The sequence below is a fragment of the Girardinichthys multiradiatus genome, chromosome 3 (genome assembly GCF_021462225.1).
Source record: "Girardinichthys multiradiatus isolate DD_20200921_A chromosome 3, DD_fGirMul_XY1, whole genome shotgun sequence".
NCBI classification, from domain to species: Eukaryota; Metazoa; Chordata; class Actinopteri; order Cyprinodontiformes; family Goodeidae; genus Girardinichthys; species Girardinichthys multiradiatus.
Window position 1 is genome coordinate 30,558,609 of NC_061796.1, and position 23,964 is coordinate 30,582,572.

Genomic DNA, 23,964 nt, shown 5'->3' on the forward strand with positions numbered 1-23,964 from the left:
ATGTTCACTAATAGAGGTTGTACAATGCTATGTGTGCCACTGGTTGCTGATGCAAAGTTAAAGACAGCAACCTATGCTTCATTTTACTTATGCGGCTGCCATTTTGGACTAGCTTAGAGCTACTCAGTGACCTCAGACTTCAGTGCTCCCATTTAAATTTTAATTTCCAACAAGGAATTTGGACAGCTTCACACCCTCCATTGGGGAACTTCCCATTCAAGGTTCCTTCTTGTAGGGACCCCTGTTTTTTTTCTCACTGAAAATTTAAACTACTGATTAAAATCGGAACACACATTTAAACAACCAGTGCCAATGAGTTTTTTTTCTTCTTCTTCTTCTGCAAAAAAGCCAAATGCTGTTGCGATACTGCCTTAAAATATCGATCTGTATATCGGTTTTCGGAAAACTAGGCACTTACTGAAGTGGTGCCAAAAGTATGAGAACGATTGTTCTGAGCTACATCACATTCTGACCTTTGTTGTGTGACGCGCACCTTGAAGAGAACCTTCCAGGCTTTAAGATTACGCAGGGTTCAGGTAAAATGTTGCCAGATCAGAAACCTAAAGCCCTGCCAGGTTGTAGCTGTTTGAGTGTGAGAGCCACGGGCCTTATTTCTGGTTGAAAATGACTCCTGCGTGAGCTACAACGAACACAATCACTGTGGTCTACTGGGCCTCACACCAGCAGTGTTGCATTATCACGCTCGGTTCCCTACTGTTCTCCTCTTCTTTTCATCCTTCCCTCGTTTCTCCTCTGACTCAGCTGTTTTTGTAGGAAACTCCATCTCTTTGAAGAAGGGGCAGAATCTTTCATTACTTTGCAGCAAGGAGAGAGAAGGAGATGATAGGGGGCTGAATAAGTGCGCCATTGTCTTCAGCGCGTCCCTTTATGGACCAGAGGTAATTGTGCTGGGCTAATTACAGAGAACTGCTGTAACAGGTGTGGGACTCTGCACCTGGGTAAAAAAAAAAGATGTGACTGTGCAGATCACGGTGAAAGTGTGTGTGACTTTTTGGCTTTGTCAGACATTTACAGACAAATTTAGACAAGTCTTAAAATAAATTCGTGCTGTATTGTAGAGGCATAACCTCATACTGAAAACATTAAGAAAAGTCCATCATTTAGTTTTAGTACTTCCGTTCAAATGGGAAAATCCCATGTTGAGAAATGATTGTTTTCAACAAAATAAACGTAGTCCTCTGTAAAATTTCACAAGGTCGAAGAATACAGAGAAATTAATTTTGGACAATTCCTCTTTGCACAATCTCTACAGATCATCTAGAGTCCTCAGTCCTATCTTATGCTTTCTTTTTTCAGCCAACCCCACAGCTTTTCTACAAGAAGAAGCCTTGAGACTGAGATGATCATAGAAGATTTTGTGTCTGGTCTGGTTGTGTCTGTGTTAATTTGGTCATTTGTTTTAGTTTATTATGCTGCTAAAAGACCCAGTGATGACCCATTTAAAGTTTTCTTGTCATATCTTTATGTAAGTTGTCCTGGTATTTCAAGGAGTTAACAGTATCATGGCCTGTGGAGGAGAAACCACCCACAGCATCACATATCTTCCTCCGTACCAGTATCAGATGCTTTTCCACATTTTCAATATGTGTTTCTCGACAAACCCACCTAGAGTGTTTGTTGCTAAAAACTCAATCTTAGTCTAATCTAAAGTTCCTCAAACACGACATGTTTATGTTTGTAATGGTAGGACATAAAAGGCTTTTTTCTGGCATGCCTCTCGCACAATTGCATGTAGATAGCATCTAATCGTTGGTTTGGAGACTTAGTGACCCCAAGTTGCCAATCTTTACTGCAGTTTTTTTTAGCTCTCTTACCATCCTCCTGAGTATTTGTGGCAAGATAAACTTGGGTCCTTCTCTCGTCTTGTGGCCAGTCCCTATTAGAAATGGCCCTCTGTGTTATGTCATATTTTTACCCAATGGAAACACAATGACTTATAAAGATGTCTGTCTTACTTGAATGGCTTGTTCTCTTGTCTTTCTCATTTTAAGAGTGGCTAAGAGAAATGGGTGTTTCACTTTATATTTAAAAACCAGGGAAACAGGAATTAAAAGTTCATAGAAGCTTTGATTAACTTTAGATGGGAAGTATAAATCAAAAAGGGGCAGAGGTAATCTTATTCAAAACAATTATTTCTTAATGTGGCAGTTTAAGGGTTTTTACACATTTTTTTAACCAGGGGTGCCCAACTAATTTGTTTGCGTCTGTAAAACACAGACAGCTGAGTGTGTTTGTCACGTGCTTCCCAAACCATAACTGTACTGTATCACAACAGAGCGGCATACAGCGGTCATTACATCGTAATGCAATGTCACATAGTCATGGCATAGATCAATACCCGTCTGAACCCCATCTGTGTTTACAGTCACAGACAGTGCCTGCATGACATTACTGGAAAGGTGGAATTAGCACACAAACACTCGATAAATGTTACCCACAGAGATGGCCCCCTACATGATTCATGATCTGTAACCAATCGTGTTTTTTTCATCATGTCAACTCGAGAGAGAACCGGATCCAGGTGGGGGGGGGGGGGGGGGGGGGATGATGTAAGCCGAGGGTCTCTCACGAAATTTGTGTTTTGCTTTGAGCTTTTTTACCATGAGGGAAATCTTTCTGGCTGGGAGAAAGGAGAGTAGCACGACAACTAGAGTTTTCTGATACGTCACAGAGCTTCTGTCTCAACAGAAAAAAGTGAGGAATTGTTTTTACTGGACATCTGGCTGACTAGAGTTGAACTGACTGGATGTTGCAAAATTGTGACAAACAAGCTCAACTTACTCACTCTGAATGGTGATTTCACCTGACTGGTGTTCATGGGAGCTGGCTGCACTTATGAAAAACCAGATGGACTTTTTTTTGAGTTGTTGGGAGCGTATCAAATTAATGAAACTGAGAACCCTCCTTATCAGTATGTCTCATCAACTGGAAGGGAAATTAAATCCTTCCCGGCTTTTAAGTAACAAGGATTTGACCTTTACAGTTGCTAAGCTTAGTTCAGGTAACATTTGTGTGTGGTCATCTTAGTCTCATTTACTCGCCTGAGTCACGACCCAGCGTAAATTGCTACCTTTATTACAGAAAATGAGATGGTTACTCTAGAATGGAGCGGATGATGATGTTCTTGCGTCAGCTCCTTAGTCCGCAGTTCTACAGACTCAATTTTTAAGGTCCAAGGGGAGTGAGTCCTGCAACGCCACCTGGTGGAATGTTTGGGGTTTTTTTTCTGGTTGGAGCTGAGGAGAGTGCCAAGCCCCAGGAGCCCTGCTGTGGGAAACAAAGACCAAACGGAAACTGTAAGCCTTTTAGACCAGTACTCAGCATTTTATTAAAAACAAGTCATTTGAAAATACACAGGGAAGCCAAGAAAAAGAGTGAAGTGAAGCCTAACACTTTTTGGATGTTCTCTCCCTGTTTTAAAACAAATCCCACAAAGACAAAACAAAGACAGGATAACTGATTTGTTCAAAAATATTAAAAAGGAGTAAATGAAAATGACATCAAGATCAGACGGAAAACAACTTATAGACAATTCCTGCTGATATGTGCTCCTTCAAAGCCGTGTCCTCTGATTTGCAGGAAGCTCGTCCTGATCGAGTCCCCACAGGAAGGTGCGGAGACGCGTAACTTCCTTTTGGAGCTCGGAGCTTGGAATTGGCTGGGAGAGGTCAAGGCGTGGCGTCTCGTTTGGCAGGATGAGAGGAGGATGGTCCAGAAAGCTCTCAAAGATGTCTAAAAATATGATAAAAGCCCTTAGAAACATTTGACTTGCAACATTGTGTTTATAGGTACCATGCAAACGTTATCATCCCCCTTTTTACTTTTCCACATTTTGTCACGTCACAACCACCAACTTAATGTTTTTACAGCATTTTTCTTAACAAAGCAGCACATAAGTGTTACATAAAAGGAATATGACACATGCTTTTCAACAGTTTTCCCCAAAAATCCAGAAAAGAATTATGGGATCTTTTATTAACCCCTTTCACTCTGATACACCTAAATACAATCCAGTTGCCTTCAGAAATCTCCTAAGCAGTAAGTAGAGCCTGGGAGGGAAAGAGGATGGCACAACTGCAAACCCACTAGGACATGCCTGTCCATCTGAACTAACAGGCTGAGCAAGGAGATCATTTATCAGAGAAACAGCCAAGAGGCTCATGCTAACTCTGGAGGAGCTGTAGAGCATTTGAAAGATTCTGTTGACATGACGACTATCAGTAGTGCACCCCATAAATCTGGGCTTTAATGGAAGAGTGGCAAGAAGAAAACAATTGTAAAATATACGAATAAAAATATAAGAAGACCTGTTTGCAGTTTGCCAAAAGCCATGTAGACAACCCAGCAACATGTAGAAGAAGGTGCTCTGGTCAGATAAGGACAAATGTACCTTTCTTGGGCCACATTAAAATGATCTGTGATTTGGAAATCTAACACTGCTCATCACCCTGAACAGTCTTTCCCAATTGTGAAACATGGTGATGGCCGCTTGATGCTATGGAGATTGATTTTTGGAAGCTAAAGTTATGAAAGTTAATGTAACGATGGATGAATGAAATACAGGACAATCCTGGAAGAAAACACCTCAGAGGCTGAAAAATACTTGAGACTGGAGTAGAGGTTCGCCTTCCAGCCAGACAATGACCCAAAACATACAACTAGCACTTAGATGGAAGGGTTTGGATCAAATCATGTTTATGTGTCAGAATAGCCCAGACAAAGTCCAGACCCAAATCAAATTGAGAATCTGAGAAAAGACTGATTAAATGAAAAAAACTGTTGTAATGTGACAAAATATGTAAAACTTCAATACTTTTGTAAGGCACTGTCAGTATAAACTTTATTGGTTTTATTTATTTATTTGTACCTCCGGTCAGATCTGTCCCCAGTGGAGGAACCCAGGATGCTGGTGGAGCTCTGGTTGGTCCCAGCTTGTAATGGGTGAGCAGGTGGTGCAGCTGGGCATGACTTAACAGTTCATGCTCTTCTTTTAGACTGGTCCAAGAAGACTGGAAGATGAGACGTTAAAGAGCCAGTGCTGCGCTTAATTAAAGGGTAATATTTTAATTTTGAGGTTTATGAGAAGACGCATACATGCTTCGGTGCTAAAAGTGGTCCAGTACTTGTGCCAAGTCAGACACTTGCTGGGGCCTCTACAAACATGTCTCACTGTGAGTTAAAAGAGGAACCATCTGGACTACAAACAAGGAGTTCAGGTTGTTTAGAAACAGTGAACCTATAAGGAGTGAATATGTGTCTGTGGTGCAGGCTTTTAATATGTCAATTTGCATGCAAAACACAATGAACAAACTGAAAAAATTTAAATGTAAAGTTTTTCAACAGAATTTCAGAGAAAAAACATGAAATGGTTACTTTGATAAGAGAAGGGCTAAAAGAAACACTTGTTATTTCCTTCATTTTAGAATGCAAGATACTATCAGCTGGCTCCCTTCACACTTATTGCACAGGTAGGGAAAGTAATGAGTGAGGTAATGAGTGAATGAGTTTCATTTGGCTCCTACAACAGTTTTCTTGCTCACTGTAATTTATCAGGAACAACAGGTATAGATGTAGTCTTGTGCAGCTGCTGTTCTGAATGCCGTAATGCCATGAAGTCACTGACCTGAAGGCCTTATTCTGTTTGGCATTGGTGTTGTTCAGTTTGTAGGTAACCTTGTTTAGTTATACAAAACTGGGCTCAGGATGAACAAGGGAACAGATAAAAAAGTAGGAAATAGAGACCAATTTTATGAACCTCAGCTTAAATGCAGACAAGAAGATAATTGTACCTGGATGAGTCGTGTTTTGGGAATACAGAGAAAGTTGACCGTAACAGAAAGTTTCTTCATGAACTCCGAGGCTATGTCTCCTAACCCAGCACCCTGCAGCCAGTCCAGAACCAGGTCCAGGTTTGTCCGGATCTGGACTGCTCTGGACCATGAAAACAACCCATCTGGAAAAAAGTGGAAGTCGATGTAGAAGACAAACAAATTAAACGTAAAACATTTTGTAACTGTTATTTGTCACAACAAACCCAGTGAGTCTCACCTCTCTCCAGCAAAGTATTTAGCAAGGAAGTGTTGGTGAAGAAGAAGAGGTAACCGAAGGTTTGGGAGGTGAGCGGCGGAGACAGACACGCCTCTCGAGATAGCATCAAGGAGCAGCGATACACTTCGACTAGTCCGGCAACCTTGGGAGGCAAGACGGACACGTCGTCTACAGCTCCCTCTTCTCCTTTATTGTCATCTCCCTCTGCGCCCCGAGCTCCATCCTTTTCCTTCTCCTTCTCATCGCTGGAAAATGGGTTGGTGTCCAGGAGGGCTGGAAGAAGGGAGTACAGGGTCTTTGCAGACAGATGAGAAAGAAACTTGAGTTATTTTGTATATAGACTGAAAAATATATTTTTGGATTGATGTACGTTTTATTAAGGACTTCTGCTTCAAAACTAATGGTTGCTTAGTCTTATTTCCAAAAATGTGCAAACATTTTAATGATTGCTGATTTAGTAATTTTGTGGAAAATATTTATGTTATAAATCTAGGTGGGGGAACTTTATTTGGGTTATGATATTTCTCAATGGGGTTCTGTCAAGTAGCTATTAGCAGCCAGTATGTTACCTGCAGTAGAACAAGACCTCAATCAGAGGGAATTTCTGTCATGAAAACCCTACTCTTTTACTCTTTGTGTCTTTTCTTGAGACAGTTCTTTAACATTGTCACTATTTTCTCTAACCAGCACTGTCTGTGTTGCTATGTATTATTATACGCAACTGCTGTGACTCTTTGACCTGCTGCACCAGCCTAAACACAGACCAGCACCAACAGACAGTTACATGACGATTTTAGCAAAGAAAAAACGTTTTTTCCTGAAAAGACAACATGATATGAATGATCCTGTTTATATAGAGGGAGGAATCTTGACTAGAGAACAAAGCTCTTCAACTGCGATACAAACCCAGCGGTCACTTTGTTAGGTACACCTTGCTAGTACGAGGCCAGACCCTCCTTTGCCTTTAAAACGGCCCTACTCCTTTGTGGCAGAGATCCGATAAGCTGGTCGAATCATTCCCCAGGGATTTTGATCCATATTGACACTACATAGTTGCTGCAGGTTTGTCGGCTGCACATCTGTTCGACACATCCTAAAAATGTTCTACTGGATGGTACACAATGGACAGGGTCAGTGACAATATTTATGTGTTCAAGCAATACTCAACTGGTTCTAAGGGGCCCACAGTGTGTCAAGAAAATATCCCCCACACCATTGCATCACCACTACCAGAAGTAAAAGAAATGGAAACTGGGTGTACTAAAAAGTCATTCAAAAATAATAAACAATGAAATTAAATTTGAAATAAATAGCATTTCTTTACACGGCTAGCCTTGTTTTCTGCTGGTGTTGTACTAGACGGTTGGAATTTCAGTGTTCTCTTTTCAATAAGTTTGGAGAAAAGTTCATTTTTTGTAATGTCCCTGTTGTCCCATATTTTCACCAGTTTTTGGTGGCTGCCTTCGCTGTGCGATGATTTATAATGTCATGGAATTTTTTTGTCACCTTCTTCTGACTGATACATTTACATCATTTGTAACCTGTCAGCAAACAATGGCTTTCCCTAAAGCAATGGAACACAACATTTTCAGCATATTTTCTGGGCTAAATATGGACAATGACTAGCCAACCTGAAGTTGCAATAAAACAGATATCCATTATGTCTTCATAGAGACATTTGGCTGTTTCCTTGTGGAGTTTAGATATAAAAGAATAAGGGAGGAAGATTTATCCCTGATAAAGCTGGGACACTGAGGATTATGTAAGCGTTCTTGTTGTATTTTGATTTACCTTGGTGAGGTGGTACACACACTGCTGGAAGGTGTGCATAATGACATCATCGAGCTGTGCCAGAGCCTCGGAACAGGTGTCCATATCAGCTGTCAAAACCGGATCCCCAGGGGCTTTCCAAGAAACAATCAGCAAAAACAATAAGAGACTCAGCAGCAACAGCTTTCATTTCTGTGCTGGCTAATTTAAAACTGTCAAACCCCTCTCACAGCTAGTAATTTCCAAGTCTTTCAAATCTCTGTTACCTTCAAATTCCCACTCTTTCTCCATCGTTTCCACTTTGACTTGGAAGAAGTTAAGGAGCTCTGTGGCATTTGACATCCAGAATATGAGGGGTCGCAAATCCGATGACAGCTGCTGGACATTTGGAGTGTTTTTCTCCCCTTCTTGGTCTGGTGAACTGCACAAAACATCTAGGTCACTCCAAAGTTATGTTATTGTGGACATTCTCTGGGGTGATTAAAAATAGGCAGTTATTTTTACCCAGCTATATTTGAGACACTGTCCAACTGATGTGTTTAAAAATGCCTTCATCATACCACAGAAATTTCCCAAAGACATAACAGCACCAGCACAATCATGTATTATGAATCACACAGCAGGAGATCTCTAAACAGAGGAAACATTACGTAAGACAAAAATGTTCTTACTTCTGCGTGGGATGCTTATCCCCGAATTCCTTAATGTTATCCTGCAAAGAGAGTAGGAGAGACACCTTAGTGTGTGGTGGTGATGTTGTTTGGGGGGGGTCTAGCCCTGCAGCCAGGACAATTACGGCACATTTTCCAGCAGAAATGGAAGTGACATCAGCTCATCCTCGCTCCTGCTTGCGACCCAGCAGGCCACGACGAAGGGCATTTGTCTGACTGCTGGTTTCTCTGTCTGTCTGAATGTGGTCATCTTACTCTCCTTACCTGATGTTTTTCCTGCCAACTTTGTTTGACTGCTGTCTGGGTCATGATGTCATGAAATACTATCCTCAAAAAGTTAATTTGTTGGAAACTCAGACATTCATAAACATTTGGGTAAGTATTATGAAGTGACATTATCTTTTTTTTTTATTAAAGCAGGTTCATTGCTCTGCGGAAGGCAGTCAATTGATTGCACTTCTATAGTTTGGTGCAAACATGTTACAACACCAAAGGATGAAATGTTCAAAGTTAACTAATACTTAGGAAAACTTAAACTACGTTTTTTTTAAAAACCCAAATGATCATTATGAAATGAAACAAAAAAAACATCACACAAACAGCCTCTTATATGTATTCATACCCCTTGAACCTTTTCACATATGGCCAGTTTACAAACTTCAAAGTATTTCAAAGGGTTTGTATGTGATCAACACAATGTAGATCATCTGCACAAGCTGAAAGGGCTGAATCTCACTGATCAGTTTTTAGATTATTGTGCAAACTAGACAGATAGTGTCTGTTAATAGCAATTCTCAAGTTTTGCTACATATTTTCAATTGGAATTAGGTGTAGGCTTTGATTAGGCCACTGAAAAATTAAACTTGATGTAAACCGTTACATTGAAAGCTCTGGCTGTATGTTTTATGGTCGTTGTCGTGGTGGAAGGTGAAGTGCCACCCCAGTCTCAACTCTAAATGGTTTTTTTCCAGGATTGTCCTATATATTTAACGCCAACAATGTTTCCATCAACTCGTGACACGCTTCTTCACAACATGCAGCCACCACCATGAGTCACCATAGTAATGGTGTGTTCAGGGGGATGGGGTTTATTAGTTTTCCTCCACACATAGTGTGTTCAATTTTGGTCTGACCAGAGCACCATATTCTGTGTTTGCTGTGTCCCCTACACGGCTTATGGCAAACTACAAAGATGACTTTTTTGACTTTCTTTCAAAAATGACTTTCTTCTTGCCACTCTTCCATTAAGAACAGATTTTTGCAGTAAACCACAAATAGTTGTTCAGTCAACAGATACATGAGCGGTGGATATCTGCAGCTCCTCCAGTATTACTATGGCTCTCTTGGCTGTTTCTCTAATTAATGCCCTTTTGTCAGTTTAGGTGGGCATCCATTTCTTGATATGTTTGTAATTGTGACTACCTTTTCAGATAATGGACTGAACGGTGTTTCAAATCTTGGGATATTATTTTATGACCTTACCCTGCTTTTCCGTATTTATTTTTTACAGAACAGCAGAGATTAAATTACACATGGGTGGGCTTACTTATTAAGTGACTTCTGAAGGCCGCTGAACTGGATTTTTTCAGGAGTATCAGATTAAAGAGGGCGCAATTTCACAATTATGCACTACTTTGTATTTGCCTAGCATATGAAATACCAATAAAACAAGCTTAGTTTTGCAGTTTTTACTCAATGTAATGAGAAGGAGTTTCAGGGGTACAAATACGTTTGCAATGCATTGTGATTATTAGAGTGAAACAATACCTCAATTAAATTATACAGCTGGGTTTCTTGTCGTTTCAACACCAATGCTTGTTTTACCCAGCAGTTTCTGTTCTTTTTGCTTACCCACACAATTTCTTTAATTAGATTGGCTGATTTGAGTAATATCTGCGGCGTCAGAGCAGGGTCCAGGTGTTTGGAGGCGTGATCTATCATGATCGATAACAGATAGGCTGGAGCTAAAGGCCCACCACCCGAGTCTGGAGAGGAGTTTTTGGAAATTATCTCCTGAGAGGAAAGAGAAGGAGAAAACGTCAATTTTACACCTCCGAAGTTTACAGTTCCCTCCGCAATTATTAGCAACCCTGGCAAAGATGAGGAAAACAACTAAGAATAAATGGCTGTTACAGAGACTTAAAGACCCCAGCAATGACCTTTACGACATTTTAACCTTCCTTAGCATCCAGCTCACGTTGTGTGGTGATGAGATTAACTTAGGTCTTGTTTATTACAGCTCTACTTGTTTTAAACTTTTTAACCATCTCTGTGACTGTACAAATGAGCAAGTTAGGACAAGTATCCTTCGCTCCCTCCTCTCGCCCAATGACTGCTGAAGATAGGTGTTATCTCCCCTTGGCTTTACATTTTAATGACTGGCTAAGAGCAATGTGATCTCTTTCAGGTCACATTTATATACCAGGGAAACAGATTACCAGTTTAAAGCTCCTCAACACGTGTGAGCGTGTGATCAACAAAAAGTTAAGCAAAAATCTAAAAACTTTCAGTTACCATTAATTTATCAGATTTGTTCAGATTGCCAATAATTGTGAAACCAGAGGTTTTGTTAAAATCAGTTATAACTTAACTTTGGATTTTCCCCTCCACTGAATGAATGCACTCAAATTAAGGTTAAGATTTGTCAAAAATATTCAGTGTGAGCTAATACTTCTGCAATAAATTATACATTTATTGTAAGTCTTTCTACACACCTTTACCAGGGGTGTCAATCAGACTGGAGGGTGTTGTCTGCACCTCTCACCTGTAACAAGGTATCTGCGTGACGAGAGTGAAATTTCAGAACTGCCTCAGTGGATCCCAGATACTGTCTCAGGGCCTCCTGTCTGTCCACTAGCCCTGAAGGACAGCAGGGGGTGGAGGTATCAGCCTGCCATGGCAACGTCAATGCGAGTGGTGGTGCAGGGGTCACACGAGGGTCTCTGTAGAGAAAAAGGAAGTGGTCTCCCAGACCAATCACATCTCCAGGCTTTAGGACCGTCTCCCTGTACACGGTCACTCCATTGTGAGTGACTGCACCTCCTCTGAAGGGTCGCATTAGAGCTGGGTTGGGAGAAAATAAAAGTTTGATTAAACCTTGTGATAATGTTTGTATTTAAAAGGGTTAATTACTGATGTGTTTGAGCGTTTTAGGTACCCTGTCCTTTGGGCGTCTCTGGAACAGCAGCGTCTCTCCTGACCAGTAAGTGTCTGACCAAAACGTCAGGAGCAGAAAGGAACGTGTCCACTTTCAGGGGTCTCTTTCCTTTCCTCTCCCTCTCTCTGTCCTTCTCTCTCTCCTTCACTGTAGGTTTTCTCCCAAACACATGCGTATGACCTGCCATGATGTACAAAACAAAATCCTACACAAAGCACACATAGGGGTGGATCAGGGAGGTCTGTTATCTTCTAAGTGCAACAGTTTACATCAGACGTTGTGTTGCACAGAAGGCAGTTGATAAAGAGTGAAGTGTGTCACAGGTTGTTACAATAGACACCTGTGTGAGATCATTGTGTGAGGCGGAGTGCACAGAGGGGGTTTTTGTGCGAAGCGTGGTACATTATGCAGGCTTTATGTTGTTTTGTGCTGGATTATAAACAGGATAAGACTGTAAATAGATGGAAACCCCGATGGTATGTGGCGATTACAGACATGCAGGTATGATGTCATGTACCGGGTGTGAGCTCGCATGTTCCTCTGCACAGCTCCGCTGGCCCTCATTTACATATGTGCACATCAGACCCTCTTGCTATTGCAAAAGTATTCAAACCCCCTGATTTTTTTTTCACATTTTGTCATATTGCAACAATAACTTCAGTCTACTTTATTGGGATTTTATGGCATAGACCAACAAAGGTGTGAAGGGGAAGGGAAATAATAGAAGGCTTTCAAAAGTTTTAACAAATAAAAATACGGAAAAGTCTGGTCTTCATTTATATTTACCCCCTTTTATCTAATACCCTTTAACAAAATCTGGTGCAGCCAACTGCCTTCAACATAATTAGTAAACAGAGTCTACCAGTTTAATTTCAGAATAAATGCACCTGAAAGACCTCAGAAGCATTTTTAGAGAACATTAGTGAACAAAGAGCATCGTGAAGACCCAGGAACACAGTAAACAGGTCAGAGAGAATGTTGTGGAGAAATTTAAAGCAGGTTTAGGTTAGCCTTGTGTGGGACAGACTTAATTCCAACATAGACTCCAACAAATGAATATGAGGCAAGACTTGAAAACCACTGCTAACAAATGCTCTCCTATCCTATCTGACTGACCAGCTGCTATTTTGCAAAGGAAAAAAGGGGCAAAAATGTCTTTTGATGTGCAGAGCTGGTAGAGACACACCCCAAAAGACTTGTAGCTGTAATTATAGCAAAATGTACTTCTGAAAAGAGTTGAACCAGGGAGGCAGGGAGCCTGACTACAAATGTACTCCAAACTTTTCCTATTTTTATTTTTTGGAAAAAAATAATGTATCTATTTCTCCCACTTCACTTCACAACACTGCACTGCTTTGTTTTGGTCTATCACATACAATAACGTCACAAACTGTGAAAGATCTGTATACTTTTGCAAGGCACTGTATTTGTATATGTGCATGCAACTGTGCATTCCTTCTGAGTGTTTTAGTGTATGATATCATCTGTTAGCATGTCTTGCCTTGCTCTGATCAAAACCCTGCAGCAAAAGGAAGTAGGGCCGGTCCGTGGGTGGAAGGATGAGGCTTTGTGACATAACCTCCAGGTCGCAGTTGGAATAATCCTTCTCATCATCTGCTGGCTGATTTGTCCACCCAACCTTTGCTTCAGCTCTTGATGCTCTAACCTGAGATTAGTAATAGTTAAGGACATGATTGTTAGATATACTTGATGTGAGATGAAAATCAAAACAGGATATTAAAAAAATTGAAAATCTTAAAACAAAGTTTTAATGAACACAGCACAACAACATCATACAAAGAGAAGCCACAGAATAGCCGGAAAAATAATCCAATATATTAGAAAATAACACACTGATGCAGAATTAAACCAGAGTATTCTGCAGATTTGTTTAATTGGTTTGTTGTTGTTTTTTTGTAAATGCTGTGTTGTTTTGTTATCCAAAATCTCATCCTGTTTTTCTCACTGTATCTATGTTTGGGTTGCTGTTATGCTTTGTCTAATGTTGTTTTGTAAATCTCAGAATCACTGCACTTAGAGCACCAAATGAGCTCATTCAGACCAAACTGTATTGTCTTCATTACCTCTACAGGCTGCGGGTTGATCATGCTCACAATGCTCTTCCTGTCCTGTGCTCCTCCGCTGTTGTTGGGCTGGTTTCCTGTACTGCGGGCCTCATTGCTGAGATGGTTGCCCTGTCGCCGACGCAAACTCAAGTTCATGTCGCTAATGCTCCTGCGGAGCTCAGTGTTCCTCCCACGGTGACCGCGCTCGGCCTCCTCCAGCCCACCGCCAGATGACATCCTGCTCCGCCGCCAGCGCACACCTTTTGCCCAGAGAATCACATCATTTATCAGTCTTACCACTGTGTCCTGCATTAGGATTATCAGAGCTTACTTAACATGACAACACAAACCTTGGTGGCTCTCCCCCTCCCTCTCCCGGTCCTTCTCTCTTTCTCTTTCCTCTCTTTCATAGTCTTCCTTCCTATAAATTTCAAAGCGTCTCTCGAATCCGTCCTTAGGCCGCCACATGTCCACCAACATCAAGGGACATTCCCATGGGGCGACACCTCTCCGGCACTCTGTCTCCCATTTGATGGCTCCATCTGGCTGCTGGACGGGCTTCCCAATGACATCACACAACAGGAAGTCTTCAGGGCTGTGCTTCTGGACAACTAGAAGGTCATACAAGAAGGGCAGAAGAACAAATAGAGAGCGATTATTTTTCTGTAAAGCTGCTGGTTATGTTTATATTCAGATAAATGACTAATTTCTCTATTATAAAATGAGTGGCTTTTACCCTACACCTTGACCCCTCTAAATAAATTCCAGTAAAACCAATTGCCTTCAGAGGCACTCTACTTGTAAATATAGTCTACCTCTGTGCAGTTTAGTCTCAGTATAAATCCAACCATTCTGCGAGGTCTTCAGAGGTTTGTTAGACAACACTGGTGAACAAACAGCCTCATGAGGACCAAGGAACAGAGCAGATAGGTCAGGAGTGAAGGGGTGGAGACGTTTTAATCAGGGTGAGGTTATAAAATTATATCCCAAGTTATGATCATCTCGCAGAGCTCTGTTCATTCCACTAAGGCACATCTGCATACCTACCAAGACATGGTCGTCCACCTACACTCTTAAGTGTTAATCAGGCAAGGAGTACTCTGGAGGAGCTGCAGTGATTCCCAGCTCAGGTGAGAGAATCAGTTAACAAGACAACTGTTAGTTGTGTACTTAAAAAATCTGCCCTTTACGGAAGAGTGGCACTGACGAAAGAAAACCATAAAAAAGTTCTGTTTAAAGTTGGCCACAAACCAGGTAGAGGACTTAGCAAACAGGAAAGAAGGTGCTCTGGTTAGATTAAACCAAAATTCCACTTTGGTGGCAGCTTCATGCTGTGGGGATGCTTCTCTCTAGAGGAGACCTGGAAGCTGGTTTGAGCTGATGGCAACATTGGTTGAGCTAAATACAGGTATTCCTGGAAGAAAACCTATTAGAGGTTGCAAAAGGCTTGAAACTGAGGCAGAGGTTCCACTTCCAAAAGGATGATGACCCTGACCATAAAGCGAAAGCAGTTTGTTCCAGAATGTCCTCTAACAAACCTCTGAGGCCTTTACAAAACTTGGAATAAATAACATACGTTAATTATGTGACTTCTTAAGGAAATTGGTTGCACTGGATTTTATTTAGGGCTGTCAGACTAAAGGGGGCTGAATGTAAATGCTCACCAAGCATTGCTTGTTGTTAATTTGTCAAACGTTTTGGAAAACATGCACCTTTTTTTCATTTCTTAATTATGGGCTGCTTTGCATCTTTCAGATAAAACCTCGGCATAACATGTTGAAGTTTGAGGTTATAAAGTAACGAAATGTAAAAAGGTTCAAAGGGTTTGAATGCTTTTCAAGGCATTGTGCAGTAAATAACAGGCAACTGGTTGCAGTTTGATAAGATATTGAGGGATCTCAGAAGAGGTCCAGACAAGACATGTCATACCTGCATCTTCTGTCTCCTCCCTTTCTCTTTCAGTGTATCGAGTGATGACCTGAGCAATGAGCTGCCTGGATGTTGAGTGAATGTTAGCCAGCAGGGAGCGATAGTTGGCTCCACTGGAAAAAGCATCTCCATATATCTTGATCAAGCCAGGGGCCGAGGAGGAGGCGACAGGCAAATAGTGGTGAGATGATGGGGCGGCAGAGTGAGCCCAAACCTCTCTCTCCCTCTCCCCCACAGCCCGGTCCCGGTCACTGTTGGAGCGCCCCCGCAGGAAGAGCTGAGAAATACGCTTTGTCCGAGACTGGGGGCCAGCAGGCCGGGGCCTGAGGAAGGCCGGGGAAGGAGACGGGGATGGAGAAGGGGAAGCCAGCGAAGGGGTGGAGTTGGAAAGGGAAGAGGATGGAACAGAGGGGGCCTCGTGGAGCGAGGCTGCGTCAGAGCTGGTAGTTGACCTGGAGACAGGAGAAGAGGGGGGGGGACGAGTCAGCTGTGAATTATAACTGAAAAACAGGACTAAAATAAAACAGGGGAAGCAAACAGGGCTGACAGGATATAATGACAGTGGAAGTAAGATAAGATGGCATCAACACACAGACTGGGCCTTCAACAACTCTTATCAGGTACTGGATCCTACCCTGATGTTAACTGGCAGTGATGTCCTGTAAAATGCACACGATGAGGAAACTGAAGATAACTAAAAAGGTTTAAACTGACTTGACAGAGATGGCACTGGGCCAGCGACGTCCGAGTTTGGCAAAATGTTTCCGAGGGGAGTTGATCCACAATCCGACTGGGAAATGGAGCTTTCTGAAGCGAGGACTGCCAGACCCCTCCATCTGACAAAAAAAGGATGTACATGTCATTCAGAAATATAAACATTTCTATTATTCTCTCTTCTGTCTCCAGTCCATCTAGCTGCATGTGTGTCACTGATGCCAGGACAGAAAACAATATAACAATGGAATGAAGTCATCATCAAAACCAATACAAACAGGATACTTACAGCAGATTGTCAACATAGTGCAAACAAACTAACAGAAATCATCCCCACTTCCCCCCAACCTATCAAGAAAGCCCCTGAAAATCATAGTGTGTATTTCCCATTCTCAAACAGGAAGCGTGTTTTGTAGGACTCAGGTCCAGCTGTCGCAGAGACCGGGAAAATCCCACTCCAGAGGTCACTGCCCCTCCGTTTCTGAGGAAACCTCTGCGATTAAATCTAATTGTAGGTAAAAAAAAAAAAAAAAACAGAATACACCTGTATTCTTTTTCTATACAATCAAAATTTGGGGTTAAAGATAATCATTAGGGCCTTTGAAGGAAAACCATACTAATCTCAGACTCTTCACATCCTGACAAAAAAATCCACACCTCAAATCTGTCCTTTTTAGCCTGCTGGCGAAAAACATGGCTGATTGTGCTCTAAAGGAGGCTGACAACATTCGAAAGCATTAAATTGTTTAGTTTTGAATAAACTTACCAACTTTTACTTTTGTCAAGTAAGATGTGATAATCCTTAGCCACCCAAAATTAAACAAGTGGCTCAAAGAAGTCCAATAATGGTGCACAATTCCTTCTCCTCACCACGAAAATCCATTTTTGAAAGGCCTCAGCCAGTCATACAAACTCTCAGTACGAACGTGTCTCTATTTGAAATGATCCAAAAACTAGTTTTAGCGAGTTTTTTCTTTCTAAGTGGAAGAGATCTACCGCCTCCCTCTCTCTGGTACTCAGCCGCTCTGGGTCTATAGATAGAGTAACGGGCCTATTGTTCCAAGTGACAGAATTTCCTTCCTTTGCTTTGGACAACACCTATATCCTGGCTGAGAGAGAAAGAAAGGGACAGATTGGTAGAAAGAGAGGGAAGGGTGGATTTACACACACATATCAAAGTTTAAAACTGTTTTTTTTTTTTTTTGGAAGTATAGATACACCACAAAATGTTTTTTATTTCTTGTAGTAGCAGCTACTTTTTGAATTTGTAATAAAAATCCAAGAATTTGAATTGATTCTAAATATATGTCCAACATAAATCCAGCATAGTGACGAGAATTATAAGGAGGATAACATAGAATTTCCAGCCAAACCACACAGAAATGGAGTTTGTGTGATGTTTTGCTGGAAAGAGGATGAAGGAAACACATGCAGTGACAGGAAGCATGATGTAGACACCTGTGATCTTTGACCTAGTCTTCAACAGGAAGATGCTGATGGAAAGGGAAAGGGCACTGTCCTTGTGCTTCAACTCATGGGCTCTCAAGTTCAAATTGCTAAACCATATTTGGTAAAACAGATAATAGTGGAATGTCTTGTTTAAAGTGCCTCGCAAAAGTATTGACACCTCTTTAACTTTTCAACAATTTGTCATGTTGCAACCACAACCTTCAGTGTATTTTAAATGAATTTTACACAACGGTACAACACAAAACAGCACAGACTTGTGAAGTGAAAGGAAAATTATTCATAATTTATTTTCTGTTTTACATTTGAACTCTGAAAAGATATGTGTAAATAAATCCCAGCATAAATACAGCTGTTCTGTGCCCTCACTCTGGAGGGGCTGCAGAGATCTACAGCTCAGGTGGGAGCTACTGTTCTCAGGGGTAAACTCCACAAATGTGGGTTTTATGGAAAAGTGGCAACAAGAAAACAATTGTCAAAACAAAACCAAAAGAAGTCCCATTTGCTACAAACCAAAGGGGACACAGCAGACCTTTGTGGAGGAAAACTAACAATTCACATCACTCTGAACGCACCAGTGACACTTGGTTGTGGCAGCATCATGTTGTGGTAATGCTTTGCTTCAGCAGGGACAGAGAAGGGTGGAGCTAAATACTGGGCAGTTATGGAGGAAAGAAAACTTGACACTTAAGCTTCCAGCAGCTTCCAGCAGGATAACCACCCTAAACAGAACATATGGATGCACAAGAATGGCCCAGTCAAAGTCCACACCTAAATCCAAGTTAGTCTGCGGTAGGACTTGAAAACTGATGCTTACACATGCACTCCATCGAAATACAATGACTCAGGGGACTGAATAAAAATTATAAAACTTTTCAGACTTTTTTTTATAAAACCGTGTATCAGTTACCAACCAATTCACGTTTATGGGGTTTATGGGTAATCAGGATTACCAGTGCTAAAAGACCATAGTAAAAGCACCAAACAGACCTATCAGTCTATGCGAGTGGACAAGAACTTTTCCATTGACACCTTTCCCAGCACCGGATCCTCTCGAGGATACGTCCTGAGTCCGCTCCTGTTCACCCTGCTGACACATGACTGCTGTCCCAGGTCCACTACGAGCAACTTTGTGGAGTTTATGGATGACATAACAGTAGTGGGCCTTATCCGTGATGACAATGACACCCTCTAGAGGGAGGAGGTAAAACACCTGGTGGACTGGTGCAAAACCAGCAACCTCGTCCTGAAGGTTGGCAAAGGCCAAAGAGATCAGATTGTGGATTTCAGGAGGACCCAGCCCACTCACACACGTATCATCATCGACAACACAGTAGTAGAGAGGGTCAGAACCACTAAAATCATTCAGAAAATGGACATCCTGACCTGGTACCATCACAGCAAAGCTCTGGCAAAGAATGTCCATCAGCACATGCACTTCTTGCACATGATGAGGATTAGGACACATCTGCCTCCTCCTGTTCTCACCACCTTCTAAAGAGGTACTATAGAGAGCATCCTGACCAGCTGGCTGGCTAGCAGCCTGCTATGTCTCTGACTGGAGGATCCTGAAGAGGGTGGGGAGGACAGCAGAAAAAAAATGATCAGGACACCATTTTCTCTGATTCAAGATGTAGCAAAATGAAGCTGCGTCACCAAAGCCCAAAATATTATCAAGGATACTTCCCATTTGCACCATGAACCGTTCTTGCTTCTGGGTCTGGAAAGAGGCTGCAGAGCAGAAAAGCCACAACAGCGTCTTCCCCTACGCCATAAGACTATTGAACTCAAATTAACCACCAGCCCACGCCCCAGCCCCTCCTTCTCCACCACTCAAGACTGATTAGTGGTTGCCCAAGAGGTGTATTCACCACTTCTTTTCTTTCTTTCTTTGTGCAACATAGACAATTTTCATTCATTTCACAATGTGAAATATACAATATGCGTATAATTCTTAGTATATTTGCCATTATGGATCTTTTATTTCTTAATTTTACAGATAAATCGAAGCTGCTGAATGTTTCTGCATTTTTCCTGAACTATTGCGACAAAATTTCATCCAGTTTGGTGATGCAAATCTGAATGACAATGAAGATAATTCTTAAGTCTAAGCCTAAAGTGGGAATTAAAATGAAATTGCTTACCTAAACAAGAGGAGCAACATCTGTTTGGAGTCTGCATGTTCTGCCATGACTGCATTGGTTTTCTCTGGTTTCTCATGTTGGGTCAGATGGTGATTCTAAATGTGTAAACATATAGTGTAAACATTAATAGATAGATCCTAACACAGCAAACAGGGCCACAGCTCAAGATCAATTTTAAATACACAGAAATACTTCTTTGGTTCAAGACACAACAATTGAGGATATTTAAAACGCAGCTAAATTTTGGGAGCAGTATAAGTTCTTACACCTCGGTTAAAGACAGATGAGCACATTGAAGATCGCTGACAAGGGGAAATACAAAGGAAAATGATGAAGTAGGAATGATCAATGCCATATACAGAAATTATGCCTTTATTTTCAGTATTGCATGGTAAAAAATTAAGACGTGGCGATAATAAACCTTAGTTTAACTATAAAAAGAGCAGTTTTCTTGCCTTTTTCCTATTCCTATAAATACAAGTAGACGTATGATCTATTTTAAAGCAGAACTGATATCAAGTCAGCTTAATGTTACACTTATTTTTTACTCTAACGATACTGTGTCGCAGTCAAACCTCATTTAATAAGAAACGATTAATAACAATTATAAAGTTTTCATATTAATCTGCTAAGGTGTCTTCCTAAACTAAAATAAAGTAAATAGTTTGTTAACAACTAAAATAATCTCTGGTTAAGAATGGCATGTTGATAAACGTCAGACCTACCTCCTTGTATCCCAGCATCCTCTGCGGAACGGGAGCTCTTTCCGGTGAGGACAACACGAGCAGCGTCTCAAGGTTAGCTGTCGGGAATGACGAAAATTAAACGTTTTCTTAAACCATCTGCACGACTAGCACTTATTGGCCTCTAATCAAAAAATATAAATGATAGTCCGCCGTTTTCTGCGTGTGCGTTAACAATAAAAAGACAGTTTTAAGTCGTTATCGGTTAGCTTTTAGCTAGCTGGGGTTAACTGTAACGACTTTGTCAAGAATAGCTAACAGATTTGTTTGAATTTAACATAAGCAGCAGCCTCCCGACTATCTTTCTAATTTATTGCTAAGTTATCCTGTTTTTGGTTTTTTTTTAAAGCAAAAAAAAAAAAAAAACTCTTAATACATAAGCTAACAAACCTTGAGTTGAGATAAAATTAAAATTAGCGTAGTTACGCTAAAATTAGTTTAGCCAGCCAGACTGAACTATGTTCCATAGCTAAACTAGAAGTTAGATGGGGCCACGATGCACATTAATTTAATATTTCCCTTGTTTTCAGCATCTCTTCGACCTTTTACTAAAGCATACAAACATGGCCGAGACTATGGATGAGAAGATCAAAAACTACAGGACGGCTCCTTTTGACGCCAGATTCCCGAACACGAACCAGACTCGCAACTGTTTTCAGAACTACCTGGGTGAGGATATCCGTACAATCTGAATACACACATGAAGGTGTAACGTATTCCTCGTAACTCGGGACAAACCTGTCTTGAAGTCATATGTCTATAAAAAGAGGCCAAATGAATATGTCAATGACCAACTACATGATATTAACCCTGTTGTTTATTGGGTTTCTTAAACTAGAAATGAAAGGAAACTTTAACAGAGGGGCACTTTGGTCATTTTAGGCATATATTTATTAAAAGGTGAACATAAAACATCTCAGTTTTGCAGGATGGAGTAGTAAATAAAACAGATTTTACTTTATTATTCTGCTTTGAGTAACTCAACACATGGATTTTACTGTAAACTTATTCTCAAGAGTGTTAAAAAGATTTTAATTCATTCATTTTAGGCTTAAGAAAATCTGAAATACCTCCAGACTTTCTATACTATTTCTGTTTTTGTTACAGATAAATCAGCTGGTGGCGTTTATTCCTTTCCTGCTGAGCAGTTTGTTGCTGAGGAATATTGATGTTGTTGCACTGCAAGGAAACCACTCATACTAAATCATTCAAGGCCCCAAACACCCTTGTCGCAAAAGATTTATTTCCAGATAATCTGCTTTTTCTATGAACCCATGAAAACATTTTGAAATTGGCATATTATAGTTTCTGTACAGAAGTAACATCTAGAGGTTCATGTTACCTTCTCCACTACCAGCTCTTTATTTGTGGTGGATTCATATTCAGCGATGTTTGGTTTAAACACAGGATTGATTAGTCAGGTAAAACCTGTTGTAAATCACTGTTATCAAGCTTTCTATAAACTCTCTTTTCAGTCATTAAGGTCAAAGAACACTGCTTACATGCCAGACCTGAAAAAATAAATGGACAGATATATTTAAGTTTTTAGATTACTATAAATTGATAAGTTAGTTTTTAGGATATAGCTAACAGGGCCCTGTCAGCCACTGCATAAAACTCTGGATTTTTTTTTTGTCACCTAATTACTTAAGGAATCCTCTTTAAATTGTTAGTTTTATTTTAATCACTTGACTTAAATATGATAATGCAGGGATTAGTAGTTTTATTAAACTAAACTGCTACGTCTACTGTTTCATCATAGCTTTGATCAAATCATTCCACTTTTTAAAATCTAAAATCTTTGTGGATATTTGTAGCGCTTTAAGGCGGCAAAATGTAACCGTCCCAACTGACAGCTGGGATCACTAGTCTGATGAATCCAGCATTTATACTTAGGTTTTTCTTTCATTAATTTTGAAATGGAGACACTGGGCTCTGTTGTTGTATATGGTATTAAGTAAGTATAAAAACTGAACATTCAATCATTTTCATACCAACTCCCTTTAGTAAGGTGTAACCATGTTGGAGGTCATGAACCACAATGAAAGATCTTTCACATTTCAAGTGTTAACAGCAAACCTTGCTTTATATGACCAAATATTTTCTCCTTTGTTCTAAATGTGAGCATCGTGTGACATGATAAAAGTTAAATTTTTACATTATTTTGTGCTGCAGATTTTCACAGATGCAACAAGGCCCTTTCAGCCAAAGCCCAGGATGTGTCTCCATGTCAGTGGTACCAGAGGGTTTACAAGAGCCTCTGTCCAATGAGCTGGGTAAGTGTTTCTAATCACAGGCCTCTAGTTCTGAATGCTTACGAAGCTTTCACTTTATCGTCCATTTCTTCGGTCTGTTATTCGATCCGTCATGTGGATTTTAGTTTTTTATTTCGTACTATTGATTTGACAGTTTAAACGTAAAATAAACAAGCAAAATAACTTTGCTATCTGCTGTTGCCATTGTTACCTAGACTGAATGCTGATTATTAAACACATGGTGTATATTAAATTGGCACTACTGCTGCTAGGCAGAATCTTGGTGTTTCTTACCTAAACTTCTTTAATATCTTGTGCAGGTGGCTAAATGGGACGATCAGAGAGAAAATGGAAGTTTCCCTGGAAAGATCTGAAGTCACTGACTGTTCCTGGTCATGGTCTTGTGTTGCTCAAACCTACACCTCTGTAGTGTGCCTGAAGACATCTGCAACACATCCATCACTTCGTCGGTATCATTGTCATCATTTCAACTACCCTAAACTGTAAACACGCACAGCTTTAACCATTTGAAGGTTTAGTTTGTTTTATCCTGCTATTTTAATCTTTCATGTTGCAGTATTGATTCAGTAAATACTGTGTAACGTAATAAACATATTCTTTGCTAGGAAGTGTAACGCGTGTGTTGTGTAGATGAAACGTTTTGCCAGGCGTGTTAAAACTTTTGAAAACATCAACACATCCAGCTTTAGTCGCAAGCATCTGAGTCAGTGTGTCTGTTATGGATTTATTTTTTTTGCCCCTCGCTAGCTGTTACCCTCACCCAGATTATAGAGTATTGTGTCACACCATGGCTGATAAAATCATATGGGAACTCAGTTGATTGATAGCTCTACCTCAGGCAGTGCGTTAACACGTGTAATTAGGTCAGATTCAGATTTCATTGAGTTTAAAACATTTTAAAAAATGAAATTTAATAAACCTTTCAACTCCTGTTGATCTCGTTGACTGATCTTTTTCT

General features: G+C 40.6%; 2 protein-coding genes across 4 annotated transcripts; one reads left to right on the plus strand and one right to left on the minus strand.

Annotated features, from left to right (window-relative positions):
• Positions 1–3,321: 3,321 nt before the first annotated feature.
• Positions 3,322–20,483, minus strand: rasip1 (Ras interacting protein 1). 3 transcript variants are annotated; one of them, XM_047360847.1, is made up of 16 exons: positions 19,988–20,483; positions 16,377–16,498; positions 15,663–16,114; positions 14,084–14,344; positions 13,752–13,993; positions 13,169–13,333; positions 11,668–11,872; positions 11,275–11,573; positions 10,362–10,523; positions 8,511–8,551; positions 8,106–8,260; positions 7,861–7,973; positions 6,070–6,364; positions 5,811–5,974; positions 4,889–5,030; positions 3,322–3,753 (listed from the first exon to the last, which is right to left on the minus strand). In XM_047360847.1, exons 2-16 carry the CDS (start codon positions 16,496–16,498, stop codon positions 3,575–3,577), a joined length of 2,997 nt encoding a protein of 998 aa, XP_047216803.1. In that variant the 5' UTR covers positions 19,988–20,483; the 3' UTR covers positions 3,322–3,574. The 3 variants fall into 3 exon arrangements, with proteins under 3 accessions (XP_047216803.1, XP_047216802.1, XP_047216804.1); XM_047360846.1 differs by lacking the exon at positions 19,988–20,483 and adding an exon at positions 17,143–17,393; XM_047360848.1 differs by lacking the exons at positions 3,322–3,753; positions 19,988–20,483 and adding an exon at positions 17,143–17,393 and having other exon boundaries at positions 4,894–5,218.
• A 162-nt stretch (positions 20,484–20,645) lies between these two features.
• On the plus strand, positions 20,646–23,937 carry LOC124865613 (cytochrome c oxidase subunit 6B1). The gene is made up of 4 exons (XM_047360855.1): positions 20,646–20,784; positions 21,261–21,399; positions 22,906–23,006; positions 23,306–23,937. The coding sequence occupies exons 2-4, from the start codon at positions 21,294–21,296 to the stop codon at positions 23,357–23,359; spliced, it is 261 nt and encodes an 86-aa protein (XP_047216811.1). The 5' UTR covers positions 20,646–20,784; positions 21,261–21,293; the 3' UTR covers positions 23,360–23,937.
• The last annotated feature ends 27 nt before the right edge of the window (positions 23,938–23,964 follow it).

What these genes read in the sequence shown, in the direction of transcription:
- rasip1 (XM_047360847.1), bottom strand. Translation starts at nt 16,498, where the DNA reads ATGGAGGGGTCTGGCAGTCCTCGCTTCAGAAAGCTCCATTTCCCAGTC. An exon ending in AGGGTTTTGATCAGAGCAAG is followed by an intron (nt 11,873 to 13,168) that starts GCAAGACATGCT and finishes TGCTTTGTGTAG; the next exon opens with GATTTTGTTTTGTACATCAT. An exon ending in GTGTGTACCACCTCACCAAG is followed by an intron (nt 6,365 to 7,860) that starts GTAAATCAAAAT and finishes CTGTCTGCAAAG; the next exon opens with ACCCTGTACTCCCTTCTTCC.
- LOC124865613 (XM_047360855.1), top strand. Translation starts at nt 21,294, where the DNA reads ATGGCCGAGACTATGGATGAGAAGATCAAAAACTACAGGACGGCTCCT. An exon ending in CTGTTTTCAGAACTACCTGG is followed by an intron (nt 21,400 to 22,905) that starts GTGAGGATATCC and finishes TTTGTGCTGCAG; the next exon opens with ATTTTCACAGATGCAACAAG. An exon ending in GCCTCTGTCCAATGAGCTGG is followed by an intron (nt 23,007 to 23,305) that starts GTAAGTGTTTCT and finishes TATCTTGTGCAG; the next exon opens with GTGGCTAAATGGGACGATCA.